General features: G+C 38.0%; 1 protein-coding gene across 2 annotated transcripts in view; it reads right to left on the bottom strand.

The window, feature by feature from the left end:
• Positions 1-19,901, bottom strand: part of GRM1 (glutamate metabotropic receptor 1) — a 416,270-nt gene that overhangs the window by 33,725 nt on the left and 362,644 nt on the right. For both annotated transcript variants that reach the window (XM_070377149.1, XM_070377150.1), the window contains exon 6: positions 14,733-14,859. In XM_070377149.1, coding sequence (XP_070233250.1) covers positions 14,733-14,859 — 127 coding nt within the window. The remainder of the gene's footprint in view (positions 1-14,732; positions 14,860-19,901) is intronic.

Here is a 19,901-nt window from a genome sequence, read left to right as displayed (position 1 = left end):
TCTAAATGCCTGGCTTATCTTTTCCTTCCAGAATAAAGTCTGTTTTGTATTTCACAGAGACAAAAACATTTGTCAAGTCTTGGCAAAAACCCTTTCACACGGTTTTGTGTTTGGTCTGGGCCGTTATTTCCCAAATTGTGAGAATAAAAACATGTATTTCCATAAATTTAGGAAAAGATGCATTGTTCTAAAGCCATGAGAGCAAGGAACCACCAGAACCCGTTTTAAATCTGTTCAGCCATTCAACGAGCGCTGCCGTCAGTGAACGCAGCTTTTGCATGTTAACCAGTCAGTGTCAGTCCTGGCTTCTGATAATCACTCGATCAGGAACAGCCTCATTTTAACACACAACTGCCGACCACTCGCAAGCACATGCTCCTGGCTGACCAGAGTGGCCTCCCTCTTTTGTGTGTCAGGCGTTTGTCTGATCAAAGTCTTAGCTCTTCCTGGAAGAACTCCTCCTTCCAAAATAAGTCACATTTTAACTCTAAATCTTTCTGTTTCCTTGATAACGTTTAGAAAGATGATTTGATAGAATAATAATGACCATTTTGGGGCACACAAGCAGTAAATTAAAATATTTAAGAACAGCTTGGGGAAGGAAATGGCAATTCACTTCAATATTCCTGCCTTGGAAATCCCATGGACAGAGGAGTCTGGTGGGCTACAGTCCATGGGGCCACAAAAGAGTCAGACACGACTTAGTGACTAAGCAACAACAGTAGATGAATTAGGAGATAAAATACTTAATAGTCAATACAGTAAGCCCCCTACATATGAACACGTTCTGTTCTGAGAGTATATTTGTAAGTTCAATTTGTTCATAAGTCTAATAAAGTTAGCCTAGGTACCCAACAATCGTAATCGGCTATATACCACTGCTCTTACACTTGCTTCTGGACATCCTGGACTTGAAATAGAGGTACTATACTACTGTACTCTACACAACCCTGTGTATACTACTGTACTCTACACAACCCTGTGTATACTACTGTACTCTACACAACACTGTTTATACTACTGTACTCTATACAACCCTGTGTATACTACTGTACTCTACACAACCCTGTGCAGTACAGCATGCAAAGCACAGCCACTCGCACACGATGCACTCTGACAGTGCATGCCAGATACCAGGACTAACTTACACGATTGGACGCGTGAATACGCGTTCGCATCGTTGAAGGTTCAAAACTTGAAGGTTGGTATGTAGGGGACTTACTGTATTCAGCTCTTCTAATTGGCATTCTCAGGCTACTAAATAAAATTCAAATTCCAATGGAGTCTTTGTCAAGGCCTTTGTGACATTCCAAAAGCTACTCTTTTTGCATTTCTCTCTTTTTAACACAACCTGGTTTTATAAATGAGATATTCTATCTTTAGAGTTTTTATTAGCAAAGAATACTGCATTTAAAATTTTTAGAACATAAGTCAGATCCACTGAAGTCGAATGAAAACCCTGGTCTAGAGCCAAATTGAGAGATATAATTAATGATTTTCCTAAACTTCAGGGGTACAGGCAAAATATTTTGGGCAGAATTCAGAATTTTTATTAGACACTTATTGTCCTGAATTGCAGATATGTACCAATTAACTCAATTAATTGTTAGCCTTATGTGGCAAAATATTTTTAAAGGAGTGGATTAGAAAAGGGAAGATTTAAATAACTCAGTGGTGTAAAATTTTTAAATAGAAAATATATTACATAAGAAAATTTCAGAAGTTTTTCTTTCACTAAAAGATTCAAAACAAAGATGAAAGATAGATTTTAGGAAACCCTCAAACAATTATGGGATAGATTCAAAACTGATGTAACAAGGACTATATCCTCTGTGCAAATGGGCACAGATCTGAATTAGGAGAATCAAACATAAAATGAAATGTTAAAATTAAAAATTACCAAGTTACACAATATCTAATATTTGATCAGACATTTTCAGATAGACTTTAAAAGTAAATAAGCTAGAAATCAATATAATAATGGATCCTTAGTTAAAACAATTAAAAGGGCCTCTATTCTCTGTGATTTGGGAAGCTGTAGATAAGAAAAGGGCTTCCCAGGTGGCACTAGTCATAAAGAACTGGCTTGCCAGTGCAGGAGATGTAAGAGATGTGAGTTCAATCCCTGGGTTGGGAAGATCCCCTGGAGGAAGGCGTGGCAACCCACTCCAGTATTTTTGCCTGCAGAATACCATGAACAGAGGAGCCTGGCAAGCTACTGTCCATAGGGTTGCAAAGAATCAGGCATGACTGAAGTGACTTAGCATGTAGCATGCAGATAAAAAAGCATACAGATATCACAAATAAAGGTGTCATTTAAAAAATCATCACCCCAACCTACAGCCTGTTATACAGAGTGAAGTAAGTCAAAAAGAGAAAAACAAATATCATATATTAATGCATATATATGCTTCCCTGGTGGCTCAGTGGTAAAGAATCTACTTGCCAAGCAGGAGACCTGGGTTCAGTCCCTGGGTAGAGAAGATTTTCTGGAGAGGGCAATGCCAACCCACTTCAGTATTCTTCTCTGGGAAATTCCATAGACAGAGGAGTCTTGTGGGCTACAAGCCATGGGGTCTCAAAAAAGTTAGACATGACTTAGTGACTAAACAACAACAATGTATATATATAGGGAGTCTAGAAAAATGGTGCTGATGAACATATTTGCAGGGCAGAAATAGAGATGCAGACATAGAGAACAGATTTGTGGACACAGCAGGGGAAGGAGCGGAGGGGACGAATTGAGGGAGTAGCATTGAAACATATACATTACCACGTGTAAAACAGATAGTTAGTGGGAAGCTGCTTATATAACAAAGGGAGCCCAGCCCAGTGCTCTGTGATATCTAGAGGGGTGGGAGGGAGGCTCCAGAGGGAGAAGACACATGTATACATACGGATGATGAAGAAACCAACACAACATTGTAAAGCAATTAACCTCCAATTAAAAAAAAAAGAATCATCACCTCATATTAGTAAAGCTCAGGACAACTGCCTAAAATCTGTCCAGTGACTTAACTCTGGAAAAGACACTGGCACCCACGAAGTCCCTGTGTGTCCTCTGAACTCGCAGAGGAAATAATATTTCTTTGTTATTGATATAGATGCCTTTAATGTCTACCAATAATTTCACTATTAATAGAACATAAAATACCTTGGTTTAATAAAATAGTGAAAATATTATGCACCAACATATAACTGGGACTTTAAGACTATTTTCATAAGAATACATTATTCTTGGTGACACAAAACCCCACAATTCTAACATGTAGGGTTTACTGTCAGACAAGATGTGCTACAGTTGTAGCACATGGTCAAGTTATAGTTGATTTAATCATGAAAATACCTGTTCAATTCAGTTCAGTTGCTCAGTCGTGTCTGACTCTTTATGACCCCATGAATCACAGCACGCCAGGCCTCCCTATCCATCACCAACTCCCGGAGTTCACCCAAACTCATGTGCATTGAGTTGGTGATGCCATCCAGCCATCTCATCCTTTGCTATCTTCTTCTCCTCCTGCCCCCAATCCCGCCCAGCATCAGGGTCTTTTCCAATGAGTCAAATCTTCACATGAGGTGGCCAAAGTATTGGAGTTTCAGCCTCAGTATCAGTCCTTCGAATGAACACCCACCACTGGTCTCCTTTAGGATGGACTGGTTGGATCTCCTAACAGTCCAGGGGACTTGCAAGAGTCTTCTCTAATACCACAGTTCAAAAGCATCAATTCTTAGGCACTCAGCTTTCTTCACAGTCTAACTCTCACATCCATACATGACCACTGGAAAAACCATAGCCTTGACTAGAAGGACCTTGGTTGGCAAAGTAATATCTCTGCTTTTTAATATGCCATTTAGGTTGGTCATAACTTTCCTTCCAAGGAGTAAACATCTTTTCATTTTATGGCTGCAATCACCATGTGCAGTGATTTTGGAGCCCCCAAAAATAAAGTCTGACACTGTTTCCCCATCTATTTCCCATGAAGTGATGGGACCAGATGCCATAATCTTTGGTTTCTAAATGTTGAGCTTTAAGCCAACTTTTTTACTCTCCCCTTTCCCTTTCACTCTCCTTTTCCCTTTCACTCAAGAGGCTTTTGAGTTCCTCTTCACTTTCTGCCATAAGGGTGGTGTCATCTGCATATCTGAGGTTATTGATATTTCTCCCAGAAATCTTGATTCCAGCTTGTGCTTCTTCCAGCCCAGCGTTTCTCATGATGTACTCTGCATATAAGTCAAATAAGCAGGGTGACAATATACAGCCTTGATGTACTCCTTTTCCTTTTTGGGACCAGTCTGTTGTTCCATGTCTAGTTCTAACTATTGCTTCCTGACCTGTATATAGGTTTCTCAAGAGGAAGGTTAGGTGGTCTGGTATTCCCATGTCTTTCAGAATTTTCCACAGCTTATTGTGATCCACACAGTCAAAGGCTTTGGCATAGTCAATAAAGCAGAAATAGATGGTTTTCTGGAACTCTTTTGCTTTTTCCATGATCCAGCAGATGTTGGCAATTTGATCTCTGGTTCCTCTGACTTTCCTAAAATCAGCTTGAACAAATACCTGTACTATGTATAATTAAATACATTATCCAAGTAATGCCTTGTGTCCTAGAATTCCTATGGAGAAAATACTCCACAAAAATAGGAAGATGAATTGAAACAGAGCACATAAGCATGCAGATTATCATAGGTAGCTAGATCACCACAAATCTTTAATTTTTCTATAAATATGAAAATGCTACACCATGATCTAGATGTATTAACAGTATGAAAGAAAGAAAAGTGAAAGTTAAAAAGTGAAATGTTAGTCTCTCAGTCAAGTCTGACTCCTTGCAGACCCTATGGACTGTAACAACCAGGCTCCTCTGTCTACGGAATTCTCCAGGCAAGCATACTAGAGTGGGTTGCCATTCCCTTCTCCAAGGATTTGTCCCAACCCAGGAATCAAACCCAGACTTCCTACACTGCAGGCAGATTCTTTACCTTCTGAGCCACTGAGTAAATGAAATTAACAGTATGGCAATATCAAATAATTATTGTTCATTGTGGTAGGTAGCTTCTAAGATGTTTCAGATTGATCCCTGCATCCTGGGATTCATGTCTATGTATAATGCCCTCTCCTTGAGTGTGAACTAGGCTTATGACTTGCTTCTCTTCCATAGAATATAGCAAAGTTGATAGGATATCTCTCCCATGATTAAGCTATATAAGATAACAATCTTCATCTTGTAGCAGACTCTCTTGCTGGCTCTGATGAAACAACTCCTATTTTGCTAATGTCCACATGGCAAGGAACTGAGAGCAGTCCTCATCCCCAATCCCTGGCAAAACAAACAAACAAAACTGAAGCCCTAAATTCAAGTCTTTGATGATTGTATTCTGCCAATAACTAGCTTAAGGGAATTTGGAAGTGCACCCTTCCACAATCAAGCCTCCAGACTAGACCCCATCCATAGCTGATACTTCAGTTTTTAGATTTATGAGAGATGAAGCAGAGAACTCAGCTAAACTTTGCCCATATTTCTGACCCACAGAAACTGTGAGATAATAAATGGGTATCATTGTAAGCCATGAAATTAAAAGATGCTTACTCCTTGGAAGGAAAGTTATGTCCAACCCAGATAGCGTATTCAAAAGCAGAGACATTACTTCGCCAACAAAGATCCAGCAGTCAAGGCTATGGTTTTTTCCTGTGGTCATGTATGGATGTGAGAGTTGGACTGTGAAGAAGGCTGAGCGCTGAAGAATTGATGCTTTGAACTGTGGTGTTGGAGAAGACTCTTGAGAGTCCCTTGGACTGCAAGGAGATCCAACCAGTCCATTCTGAAGGAGGTCAGCCCTGGGTGTTCATTGGAAGGAATGATGCTAAAGCTGAAACGCCAGTACTTTGGCCACCTCATGCGAAGAGTTGACTCATTGGAAAAGACTCTGACACTGGGAGGGATTGGGGCAGGAGGAGAAGGGGATGACAGAGGATGAGATGGCTGGATGGCATCACTGACTCGTTGGACGTGAGTCTGAGTGAACTCTGGGAGTTGGTGATGGACAGGGAGGCCTGGCGTGCTGCGATTCATGGGGTCGCAAAGAGTCAGACATGACTGAGCGACTGAACTGAACTGAACTGATCATTGTAAGCTACTAAGTTTGGAGGTAATTTCATTGGAAAAGACCCTGATGCTGGGAGGGATTGGGGGCAGGAGGAGAAGGGGATGACAGAGGATGAGATGGCTGGATGGCATCATTGACTTGATGCACATGAGTTTGGGTGAACTCAGGGAATTGGTGATGGACAGGGAGGCCTGGCGTGCTGTGATTCATGGGGTCGCAAAGAGTCAGACATGACTGAGCAACTGAACTGAACTGAACTGAATTTGTTACCCAGCAATACATCATGAATTTACCTTTTAAAGCCAACCTCTTAATTTCATAGCCAATGGTTAGGCAAAGAGTCTAACCCTTAGTTTAGTTTCAGGCATTAGGATAGTTTCAGGCATAAACTAAGTTAGTCAAAATATCTTAGGTTTTGTACAAGGTCTTTAAGTCCTTGTACCATGTGTAATAAATCCCTATTATTAACTGAAATTGTCCAACAGTTTCTGCTAATTAGCTAGTTATGAACTGTTGCTAATTCTTCCCATATTACTATTCACTGATGTAGTAAGTGAGCATAATTAAGCTCTATAACCAAAGGGGGAGAATCTCAAGATTGTGTTTATGTTATTCAAGGAGTGTCCTTGTCGAATAGAATTTTGAATACCCAGTACTAAATATTAACATTGTTTCACCATAAGTCTAAAACTAAAAAGAAAACCACTAAGTTTAATACATAAGTAGTCCAGCCAGTATTATAAAATGAAATACTCTACCACAAGATAAATATTTTTAATAATTGAATTTTGGCTTCTCTGTATCCTATCAAATTTTAAAAGAAAAGAGGCATATATTAAGCTAATAACTGGTGTGATTTCAGAATAATCCATTTATTTAATACTATAAAGACATGTTTTAAAAAGTCTTTAAATAATATAAAAACACATTTTCAAAAGTTTTCAGTTTTTTTTGAATAAATAATAGTATCTTGATGTGTTGATGTTATATAAAATAATTGCTGCCATAGCAGTTCAGAACTGTAGCATTAAAAAAGGTACTATAAAGGCTAATACTAGTACTGTAAAATATAATATAAATATTTTAGAGATGATTATACTATACAGACTATTCTAAGAGTCCTTGCACAAGTCTCATATAAAGCAATAATGAATAGTATATTAATGACAACAAACAGGACAAACAAGTGCATTACCTCACACATGTGGACAGGATGGATATTTTGTGTACTAGAGAAGTTCAAGAATTCAGTTATAGGAACACAAAATCTAGCCAGCAAAGAAATTCTCAAAAGAAATGCCAGATCTACAAGGATATTATCTGGCAAAGCCAGAATGGCTGTCTGGCAGCACCACATGAAGTATCCAATAGACACTAGATAAAATTCTGATGGAAAAAAAAATTAAAGAATTCATTTCAGTAGAAACAAATTGGCCACAAAATTAAACACTAATGGGAAAACATTTCCAGGATAGCAGATGCAGCCAGTTCATGCTTCATTTGTAATTAAATTAATCTGGGAAAATTGTAAAGGTGGGGACACTGACTGACACAATTGTAAAAGAATCCTGTGAGTAACTCCAAATGCATTGCCTGCAGTTATCTTCTTCTGTGGTTTATAAATATGTATTCGTTTAAACAGTGTGAATATTTTCTGAAGCATTCCCATGTTGACAAACCACAACACTTATAATGACTAAAATATGATCAGACTTGTAGTCTTAGCAAGCATGTTCCAATTTACCAATCTAGGGATATGAAAATGTTTCATTGGAACACTTATTCATGAATTTAAGTTATATGAAACTGTCCTCATTCTCAAACTTTTGGACAAATAAAAGGGAACCCTAATACTGCTGGAAGTTGCATTCTTAAGTGATTTTAACCTGAGGATTTTCAGAGCACCTCCAGAAGCCAAAGGCTCATGGAAGCTAATGAGCTAATGTAACAACCTTGAAGCAACATGATCATTACACATGGTCTTCTGTGCAGGATTATCTTCATATTCCTACATGTAGCATACTCTTTTTTTCTCTTGCTTATTCATACTTTTCTTCTTGACTGATTAAAATCTATACAATTTTTGTCCTTAATGTTCTCCTTACTGGTAATAAGTACTTGTCTAAATCTAGGTTTTATTAGAGACGATCATACTCTAACTCAATAATCCAAGTACTATTGTTAACTACAGTATTAGGATAATCTTTGCATATGTAAATATTTCACAAGTTCAAATACTTGGAAAGATTCAGAAGACTCACAGAACATGCTCATGTAATGTCTTCAAAGGCAAAAGGAAAAGTACGGTGAGAAAAGGACAGTGCAGGTTAGCAGCCAGGGACTGAGGTATCCAGGTACCCCTGGAGGTTGGGTAACTCTCCTCCTTAAACCTCAAAACAGGACAAATAAGTACATTACCTCACATATGTGGACGTGATGGCTATTTTGTGTAATTCTCTCAAGATATCAAAACTAGTACTTCTCAAATTTAAGATGGGCTCATTTCAACAAGGGCATGATTTATCAGTGGATTGAGCTACCAAAATCTGCACAATGAACATTGATTTTGAGACAGCACAAGATAGAAACTCATAGCTCTTTCATAGCCCTCAAGTTGTACAGCCAAGTCGACCTGTCTAATAAAATATGCATCAGTAAATGAAGTAACTTTGGTTGTCGCTAGTGGAGTTTCAAACTTTAAACCACATATCATAAATCCTAGCCCCTTTAATGTAACCAGTTTAAAGTTTAAAACTCCCCTGGCCTGGAGAAGGAGATGGCAACCCACTCCTGTATTCTTGCCTGGAGAATTCCATGAACAGAGAAGCCTGGCAAGCTACAGTCCATGGGGTTGCAAAGAGTTGGATACAACTGAGAAACTAACACATACACATTAATGTAACCAGAAACTAAAGACTGACACTCAGCCATCTCCATAGGTAATCAGTCTTCCAAGTCTAGCTGTAAGTGAAGCCAACCTTACCCAGTGTACTATACACAAATGAAGAAAACCGTCCTTCTGGTAGAAGTCTAAGTATTCTTGTGTTGCAACAGTAGCAGTTTGTCATAATACCCCAAAGCAGTATACCTACCGCACCATTCAGTCAGTTCAGTTTAGTCACTCAGTCATGTCTGACTCTTTACGACCCCATGAACCACAGCACGCCAGACCTCCCTGTCCATCACCAACTCCCGGAGTCCACCCAAACCCATGTCCGTTGAGTTGGTGATGCTATCCAACTTTCTCATCCTCTGTCGTCCCTTTCTCCTCCTGCCCTCAATCTTTCCCAGCACCAGGGTCTTTTCAAATGAGTCAGCTCTTTGCATCAGGTGGCCAAAGTATTGGAGTTTCAGCTTCAACATTAGTCCTTCCAATGAACACCCAGAACTGATCTCCTTTAGGGTGGACTGGTTGGATCTCCTTGCAGTCCAAGGGACTCTCAAGAGTCTTCTCCAACACTACAGTTCAAAAGCATCAATTCTTAGGTGCTCAGCACCATTAAGATTGCTTTATCCCTTTTAAAGATCCTAGATTCTTTTTTCCTATGTGAAAAGCAAGATTTTCAATGCCAATACAGGACCACCCAAAACAGAATCACATAGGGATTGGGATTGACAAGTTACATTTTGTATAAGCTTCTTAAAAGTTGTTTTTTCTTCTTTCCTTTCCTTTCTTTTTTTTTTTTTTTCTATTTTTTAAGACATCCTAAATTTGAGAAGGGCTAGCTTCGATACTTTGTGGGAATTAGACAAAATATGCATTGTCCATATAGGTTATGTGATGTAATGTACTTTCTTTATCCTGTTTTTTTTTAAAGAGAAGGGTTTCCCAACCTCCATTGTTTAGTAATTCCAAGACTAGAAGGGGTGATGGTTAAATTCAATCAGTGGTTTAGAGTGAGTGCCCTGAGCCTACCTGACACCCACAAGGAGAAGACTTTAACAGTGAGTTGTGCATACTATAATTAAACACTGAGAACTTAAGGACCTGGCAGTGTTCATGGTCAGAGTTACCCCAGACAAGTCAGTTTCCTTCCAGCAGACTACAAGTTACTGAGCAAAATCCAAGAGAAGTGGTAATAACTGTAATCTGAGGACAAGGGTTAACTTCTAATTTTCGAACTAAATATTGGCTCACTTATAACATCCAAATGCATTAAAGGAGGTTAAAATTTAATATCTGAATTCTTTCCAATTAATATGAAACAAGAAACAAAGATAGGCCACAGTTATTTCACCTAAAGTGTGTTGGGACATTTAATAACATTCACAATACTGCTTCACAATTGCATAAGGCTTCATTGAAATGCTTTCTCTAATATTATTACGTTAATACAAATTACCTAAAAGGGGAAATTCTATTTATTATTCAATCTTTAAGCTCAAATGTCCCTTCCTCTTTCTCTTGCCAGGGAAAATAAGATTGCTTTTTTCTCTCTACTCATATGAAATTTTGTACATAGTCTTGTTCCAGGACTTATAATTGTCTGCTTACATGTCTAGTTTTATATGAAGTTTGTCTTCTAGGATATAAACCTTGTCTTACTCACCCATATGTCCCAATATCTCAAAAAAATACCTGGCACAAAGAAGGTGGTTGTGTATAATACAAAAGTAAATAAATAAGTAGATAACCTGAGAGGTGGCTGCAACTGTTAAGTACGGAAAAATAGTTAAAAGTTAATTTTTTATAACAGTACTTCATATTTTTATTGTAAGATTTAGGGTAGTCTGACTTTATGAGGAATTATTTTACACTATTTGACTTTTTATAAGGAATAGAGCATCGGGTTTCTTATAATCGGTCCATAAATTGTTAAACTATTATCAAATTGTATATCATGGCAGAAGAAATCTCTGTTTATGTACCATAAGAAGTAAAGTGTGAAATTTATATGCTGAATTAAAATGTACATTTTCCCAGGAAGAAAACATGAGAAGCTTATTAACATCTTCAGAAGACACTTTCTCTAAGAAATAAACTTTTTTTTTTCTTCATAGCCAAAAAGCAACATATCCTAATGAGAATAAAAACTCACTTGTTAACATACTTTTATTCATTAATTTTAGTCTTTGGAGCATATATGCAAAGTATCTCATAAAATGATTTTAAGCATATTTTTAATAAACTTCACCTTCAGTAAAAAGCACTATTTTCTCATTTTAACTAAAGTTCAGTCCAAAAAATCCACCCATGAAAATAAAACACTTACATAAAGACAATGTATATACTCCTCTTGGTATTTTACTGATTTTTGTTTTTCTCTGCCTGTGAGTCTTCTCTTTTCACAACTACTGCTATCATGGCAACAGTCAAAAACACATTGCCATGAACTGCACTCTTGCTCTGAGCCTGACATGGCACCCAGTAAGTGACAAATTAGACCTCATTTTCCATTAACGTGAAAGAGTGGAAGGGATGCAGAAACAATAGGTGCCATTAAAACTAAATATAAATGAGGATGAGAGATGCATATTCTGAAAGATCTTAAACATAAGACTTGTGACATAATTTGGATATATAATCCAAATTTAGCCACTTGCCTGCTGTTACCAGATAAAGACAGAATGGGCTGTTGCTTGGCTCAACTTTTTTGAATGTTAGTGATTTTTACATGTATGATGGGTGATAGTAGATTTACTTCTCTAGAAAGATATTTGCATTAAAATTATAAGTTGCATTTATAATTAAGGAGCATTTTTTTTAATTGTTGCTAATCTAGGATGGTCATCGCTTGGCAGTGGACAGACAATATATCCACAATGGAAGATCTCTAGGGGATAAAACAAATGACTTTGAGTTCCTTTATTATATTAGATCTTTAAAAAGTTTTTTTTTCTATTTTAATATTGGATAGAAGTTCTTTTCATGTATGAGAGAAGCTTCAATTAAAGGGAAGCTGAGACAGTAGGAAAAGTTGGGAAGCTCTGAAAATGTAGACAAGAGGAAAACTTGTGCCTCAAAGCCAGGACTTCTGACATTTAAGATTAATCTTAGAAAGGGGCTAGTTTTGTCTTTGATTCTCTTTCTTGCCAGCTGCGGTCTCAGTCAAAAAGCAGAGAGGACTGACTCTGAAGTCAAACCTAGTTTTCAAGCAAAAGAGTGATCTAAGGAGACTACTTTCTCAAGATAAATAAGACAGGAAGCACACACTGACTAAGAAGATCAGTTCTTGAAGATGTGAACCTGTGGGGGAGGAGGCTTGTGTCCAGAACAAGGTTGGAAAAGCTTCTTCAAGTCAGTCCAATGCATGCAACCATGAGATAAATGCAGAACGAAAGAAAGGGCTTTAGACCCAGAGACAAAAACCCTAGATTCTTGAGGTGATTCTTCTCCTAGTAACCATCTGTATTGACCTAGATGAACTTGGGTGAGTTCCTTCTTTCTAATTCTCTCAATAGAACAAACATTTATCAGGCAGCAATTATGTATGTTCAAGGCACCAGGCTGTGAGCCAGAGTTTCCCAAGGGATGGAACAGGGACTAGAATCTGATGGGTCCCGTCTCAGAATTAGTGAATGGGGATCTCTGCAGATGAGTAATTCCTGGGTGATTTTTAGGCATATTTGAAGTTGAAAACCAGCTTTCAGCAAGAGAATTAAAAAATGGGTGAGACAGAGTTTGTACCCTCAAAAACATTCTAATTTCTTTTCATTTTAAAATGGCCTTTGTACCAGGTGATTGCTAAAAGCTTTGATATTGTTTATTTTCTTTTTTTAATTTAAATTTATTTTAATTGGATGCTAATTACTTTACAATTTTGTGTTGGTTCTGCCACATTTTCTAACCGTATTAACATTTTACATGTCTCTTACTTTAAAAAGTATAATTTTAACTATTGACCTTTTTCTACTCAGGCAGCCATTTTTGATGTCCTCTGAATAAGCCACACAATTTCTTAGTTTCAGAGTCTTATTTGGGAAGAAGTGAAAAAGTAAACAGCACTCGTGAATGTTACCCTAATGATTTTCAACAGCACCCAGGGAAGCGTGGGATCTGCAGTCAATGAACTAGGACCTGCTTCTAACTAGTTATGACCCTGGGCACACAAGTATGCCTCTCCAGGCCTTAGCTTTCATGTTCTAAAATGAGGGATTGTGTTATTCAGATGATAAGGTCTCTATGAACTCAAAGTTTCTATGGTTCTATCACTCTTAAATTTTTTGAACAACATCTGTGACACATGTGTCATCTGTAAGCTCATATCAGAGTTTTTGGAAATCAAAACTCATATGTACATGCTAAGTCGCTTCAGTCATTTTCAACTCTGTGGGACACTGTGGACTGTAGCCTGCCAGGCTCCTCTGTCCATGTGATTCTCCAAGCAAGAATACTGGAGTGGGTTGCCATTTCTTCCTCCAGGGGATCTTCCCATCCCAGGGATTGAGCCTATGTCTCTTCTGTCTCCTGCATCGGTAGGCAGGTTCTTTACCACTAGCGCCATCTGGTAAGCCACAAAACTCACATACCTGAACATTACTCTTGGGAAGCTTAGAAACTTGGGTAATCCATCCACAGGAATCCCACTGATTTTATGAGTAAATCATCTCCTGCATTCATTTATTCCTCTCTACTCCCGTGCAGCTGCTCTATTCATACCCTTTGAAATTCCTCATTTGGACCAACACAGTAGCTTTCTCACTTCTCTCTGTTTTCAGTTTAGGTTCACTATCCTTGTCCACACTGCCATCATGGTTATCTCTCTGAGACACCAATATCATGACATTATTCACCACTTTAAATGCTTCTGTGGTTCTCCTATATTTAAAGCCCAAATCCAAACATTTAGAATAAGTTCTTAAGGAAGTTCCTTACCATTTACTTCCAGTGTCCTCAACCAATCTCATTTCTGACCATATCTCTACCAGGCCCTTGTATTTACCAAACAACCCCATATAGTTGTTCCATGGTTTTCCCCAAAAGTACTACATGCTTTCCTGTTTCCCATGTTCTACTTTCTATCTGGATTTTTTTTTTTTTTATCTCTGTGTCTGTCTAACAAACTTCACAACTACTGTAAAATTTGTCAGGCAGATAAGGAGATGAAAGAAATTCCAGATAGAGAGTAGAGCATGGGAAACATTTATTAAAATAGAGGCTTCCCAGGTGTCTCAGTGGTAAAGAATCTGCCTGCTAATGCAAGAGAGGCTGGGGACTCAGGCTCGATCCCTGGTCGGGAAGATCCCCTGGAGGAAGAAATGACAACCCACTCCAGTATTCTTGCCTAGAGAATCCCATGGACAGAGGAGCCTGGTGGGCTACAGTCCATGGGGTCACAAAGAGTCAGTCATGACTGAATGACTAATCACACTATTAAAATAACTATTTTCTTTTATATTTTTACATGTTTCTTCCCTGATTATTTTCAGATAAAAATTATAAAAAGAAAAACAGGAACAACTGGTATACAAGAATACTCTTTGAATACACTTTTATTTATATTTAAATAAACTTTTAATATGGATGATGGAAAACTTTTAAGAGCTTTAAGTGTACCTTTGACATGAGCAGTAACAATGTAAATAAATATTGAAAAAGACGTGAGTTAATCACTCACATTTTACACAACAGGCACATTGCAGAGGCCAATGTTCGGGATAAGGTTGACAAGTGAGACAGTTCCTACCTGTCAGATCTGCATTGGGCCACCATCCCAAGTCACAGGCTTTGCAGGTGAATTCATCTTGCACATACTCATTCTCTTTGCAGGCAGTGCAAATCCAGCAGCAGCTGACTTCCCCTTTCCGTATGACCTATAACACAGGGATATTTCATATGCCTTAAATTTAGTTTCTCCAGACAGCCTTTCTTTTTTCAGATGAGGACTTGCTTTCATACTGTAATTTTTTTTTTTTTGAAGACTAACTTTCCAAAAAAATTGTACACATTGAGGAACCTCAAATACATGGATTGAAGTATACCTCATTGCAGTAGAGTTCAGATGTGAATTTCAATTCACTCCATGTTGGATTTGGAGGCTTTTCCATAATCATTTCTTTTATAAAGGAATTAAACAGTTGAATGCTATCATTATATATATATATATATATATATTAATATGCATTAATAGTTCTCAGAAAAGTAAAAGTACATTTCTCTTTTTCATACTGTTATGTTGTAAGCTCCCTGATCTTTACTACCATAATGTCTAATATGTTGCTAATCCTATTGTTTAAAATATCATTTCTAATACTCTTTGTTTTTCATTTTTTAAAATCCATCACCATATATCATCTCATGATATGTACGTTTTCTTTTAAACCCTTTTGTATGTATTTATAGTAGGCATCTTAATTTGACTATTAATTCCATCATCAATATAATATCTAGGACTATTTCTATCCCTTGATTTTCTTTCTGGTTATGTATCACATTTTCTCACTTTCTTACAGGCCTAAGTTTTTTAACCAGATGCTGTACATAAGGTATAGAGTGCTGGATTTTTTTCTTGAAGTATTGGCCTTTGTTCTGGCAGGCAGCCTGGTTACTGTGGCTCAGTTTGAGCCTTGTTTTTCCATCTTTTAGGGCAAGTCTACAATATTCTCTAATCTAGGAATAAGTGAGTGAAGTCGCTCAGTCGAGTCCAGCTCTTTGCGACCCCATGGATTGTAGCCCACCAGGCTCCTCCATCCATGGAATTTTCTAGGCAAGAGTACTGGAGTGGGTTGTCATTTCCTTCTCCAGGGGGTCTTCCCAACTCAGGGATTGAACCTGGGTCTCCTGCATTGCAAGTAGACGCTTTACCGTCTGAGCCACCAGGGAATCCCCAATCTAAGAATAGTTTACCCTTATTATAAAGTGTGACCTTGTTGGGCTCTCTGCTCATCTCTGTGTATTCAGCAAGGTATCTCTACTCTGGCTTATGGAAACTGGGAAAATTCTTGGCCTTATGGGGCCTCTGGGAATCCAGAACCACAGTCATTTTTCTTTCCTTGGACTTTCTAAATTGTACTATACTCATGCAGGGGGCTTCCCTGGTGGCTTACATGGTAAAGAATCTGCCTGCAATGCAGAAGACCAGGGTTCAGTCCCTGGGTAGGGAAGATTCCCTGGAGAAGAGAATGACTGCCCACTCCAGTATTCTTGCCTGAGCAATTCCATGTACAGAGCATCCTGGCGGGCTACAGTCCATGGGGTCACAAAGAATAAGACACAAATGAGTGACTGACACTTTCACTTCATACTTATGCTGCTGCTGCTGCTAAGTCGCTTCAGTCATGTCTGACTCTGTGCCACCCCATGGACAGCAGCCCATGAGGCTCCTCTGTCCACAGGATTCTCTAGGCAAAAATACTGGAGTGGGTTGCCATTTCCTTCTCCACCATACTTATGCAGATAGAGTCAAATACTGATGGGAACTCATACACCAACTGCTGGAACTCTTTTTCTGCATTGATTCATTCTCTTCCTTTCTCTGCACTACTGATTCTATCTGCCTTGGCTCTCCTAAACCTTGGTTTCTGTCTTCTTAAATTATCAAGATAGCCAAACTCTGTGTTCTTTCTCACTAAATAACAACCAGGAAATTGCCTCCAGACAGAATGCCTGAATGATTTTAGGGTTCACTTCTCTGTTTCCTTTCAATTCTTTGAAATCAAGGTCATACACTGTTTTCCAATGTCTGAACACAGTTATTTCATATATTGTGTCAAGTTTTCTGATTGTTTACAGCAGAATGCTGTCTGAACTTTTTTATTCTCTCTCGGCTGGAAACAGAAGTCTTTCCCTAACATGTTCAGTCAGTTTAGTCATTCAGTTGTGTCCGACTTTTTGTGACCCCATGGACTGCAGCATACCAGGCTTCTCTGTCTATCACCAACTCCCAGAGTTTACTCAAACTCTTGTCCATTGAGTCAGTGATGCCATCCAACTATCTCATCCTCTGTCATCCCCTTCTCCTCCCGCCTTTGATCTTTCCCAGCATTAGGGTCTTTTCAAATGAGTCAGTTCTTCACATCAGGTGGCCAAAGGATCGGAGTTTAAGTTTCAGCATCAGTCCTTTCAATGAATATTGAGGACTGATTTCCTTTATGATGGACTGGTTGGATCTTGTTGCAGTCCAAGGGACTCTCAAGAGTTTTCTCCACCACCACAGTTCAAAAGCATCAATTCTTCGGTGCTCAGCCTTCTTTATGGTCCAACTCTCATATCCATACATGACTACTGGAAAAACCATAGCTTTGACTAGATGGACCTTTGTCAGCAAAGTAGTGTCTCTGCTTTTTAATATGCTGTCTAGTTTGGTCATAGCTTTTCTTCCAAGGAGCAACCGTCTTTTAATTTCATGGTTGCAGTCACCATCTGCAGTGATTTTGGAGTCCTCAAAAATAAAGTTTCTCACTGTTTCCATTGTTTTCCCATCTATTTGCCGTGAAGTGATGGGACCTAACATGTTTGACATTATCAAATGTTCTCCTATGTAAAGTCAGAAATCAAAGAGCAAATATTGCCATAGCTTAAAGTCATATACACCTTATCCTTTGTGAGGATAAAATTATCTTCTTGTAGATCGGGTCAAAATGTATTAATGAGCCACTATTTTAAAATTACATGAAAAATATATCATGACAGTATATTTTCAGAAACTGTAAAAGGTTTTCTTTTTCTTCTTTTACTTTCAAATAACTCTAGAAAGTATACTCAAACTGTCTTTCTGAAAATCCACATCTATCCTCAGAGTAAGCATGACAATTTGTACTGTATTCCAAACTATAAATTTTTCTAATGCTATGGAAAAATTTAAAAAGTAGTGCTTTATTATTTTAATTAGTATAAGAAGTGCAAAATAATGTCTATCTCTTCAATCAGCTTTATCTTTTCCCTAACTATAAAATAAATACTTCAAATTAGACAAATTCTAAAGATAATAATTCTAAACAAACATATTTATGCAAGATGACTAGTGAAAAATAGATCCTATGGGTGACTGCCACATGGAAAAATACTTAAAATTAGGTTTTGAATGGCTGAATAAGTGCATAAAAAATGATTAGCTTATACATTTATCAAATAATGAAAAAGGAACTGCTCAGATAGAATTTTTTTGTTATTCCTTCTTATTTGGCCACCAAATATTTGCACTTTTGACATATATCATCTAAATTATGGGACTTGTCTTTTCTGTCTCTCAGCTACCCCTCCAGACTTAAGATTCCCTGGTGGCTCAGATGGTAAAGAGTCTGCCTGCACTGCAGGAGACCCAGGTTCCATACCTGGATTGGGAAGATCTCATGGAGAAGGAAATGGCATGCTGGATTTTGGTCCCTGCCTCTAATCCTGGCTTTAATTTCTTCTCACTCCAGAGTAACAGAATGCAATTGCCAAGACTATCACTGTGGGCTGTGGGCTCCTAAGGGAAGGGAATCATGCCTTACTTTCCCTGTTTTCAGATCACAGTCATCAAGAAATGTGCCAAGAACGCACAGTAGGTGCCCTCTGAATAAGGGTTGAGTTGAATCTTTTTTAAAAATGTAATTAAGCCACTCAAGGAACTTTAGTGCCTCCCTTTTCTAATATCTTCAAAACATAAGCTCTTTGGTCAGGCATTTACTTAGACCCCAGTCCTTGTTTCTGCACCTGAGTCTGATTGCTAATAATTTCTTACATAAGTCCACCAAACAGACATTATGTCTTCAGTAGTGTCTATATAACTGTTTGTTTTGGAGGGAGGTTTCAAGTAGGGCAGATACATCATTTGATTTATTTTTCATCTGACTTTCTTTCTACCATTTGGAGAACAGATTTTAAGGAGGGCAAGAGAGAGAGAGCATATGTTGTTTAATCCATGGTTTTAATATGCAACAATATAGTAAAGAAATAAATATATTTTAATAAACAAAAAAATATTCTTTTCCATTCAGAGAACTCTCTTTCCTCCATCACTTCATCTATGTCACTACATTTGAGTCCTGACACAGGCTCCAGGAAGTATTTCTGGTGCAGTGAACCCTTCGAAACATTATCTTATTTAAAAATCCTCTGTAATTACTAATAAGATATAGTTGGTATTTTATTACCACAAGTTAGTCAACTTTTGTCCACTAATTGTGTCACATGTATATGATGGAAGTAGTACTGTTAGTCGCTCAGTCGTGTCTGACTCTTTGTGAACCCATGGACTGGAGCCTGCCAGGCTCCTCTGTTCATGGGATTCTCCAGGCAAGAATACTGGAGTGGGTTGCCATTTCCTCCTCCAGGGGATCTTCCTGACCCAGGGATCGAACCCAGGTCTCCTGCATTGCAGGCAGATGCTTTACCATCTGGGCTGCTGGGAGGACCCACACGTATATGATAGATACGCTGCATTCAGATACTTAAAAAATTCTTAAATTATTGTCTCTTATGTTTTCATCTCCTCATTTCACAAATATTTTAAGTTATTTTTATATTTTTACACTAAGTGATATTTCTTTTGCATGTAGTATATAGCCAATAACTGAATAAAGTATTATTTCATTTTTGTTACAGTAAGACACTTTTTATGACAGCTCTCAGTCATGATAAGAGATTTAATGTTTCATTGAAATTTTCTTTGAAGGACCAAGACTTCCCAAGACACAAGAACTGTTTTGATTCCTTTTACATCCTATGTACTGGTGCTCTGTTTATTGTTAGCAAGACTAGACGACTTGCTGCTTCACACAAGGCTATGATTCAATTCCATGTACACTGTAGGAGTCTTGTTTGTGCCATAGAAAATCAAGTGTTCTTTTTATGAATATGTTTCCGAATAACTTGAAATGGATTTTTTTTAGTTTAAGCTTTGTTTAGAAAAAGGGTAAAAGAAAGTAAACAG

This window comes from Bos mutus, chromosome 9 (genome assembly GCF_027580195.1).
Source record: "Bos mutus isolate GX-2022 chromosome 9, NWIPB_WYAK_1.1, whole genome shotgun sequence".
Lineage (NCBI taxonomy): Eukaryota > Metazoa > Chordata > Mammalia > Artiodactyla > Bovidae > Bos > Bos mutus.
Note: the sequence above shows the minus strand (reverse complement) of the source record. Positions and strands in the feature narration are given on the sequence as shown.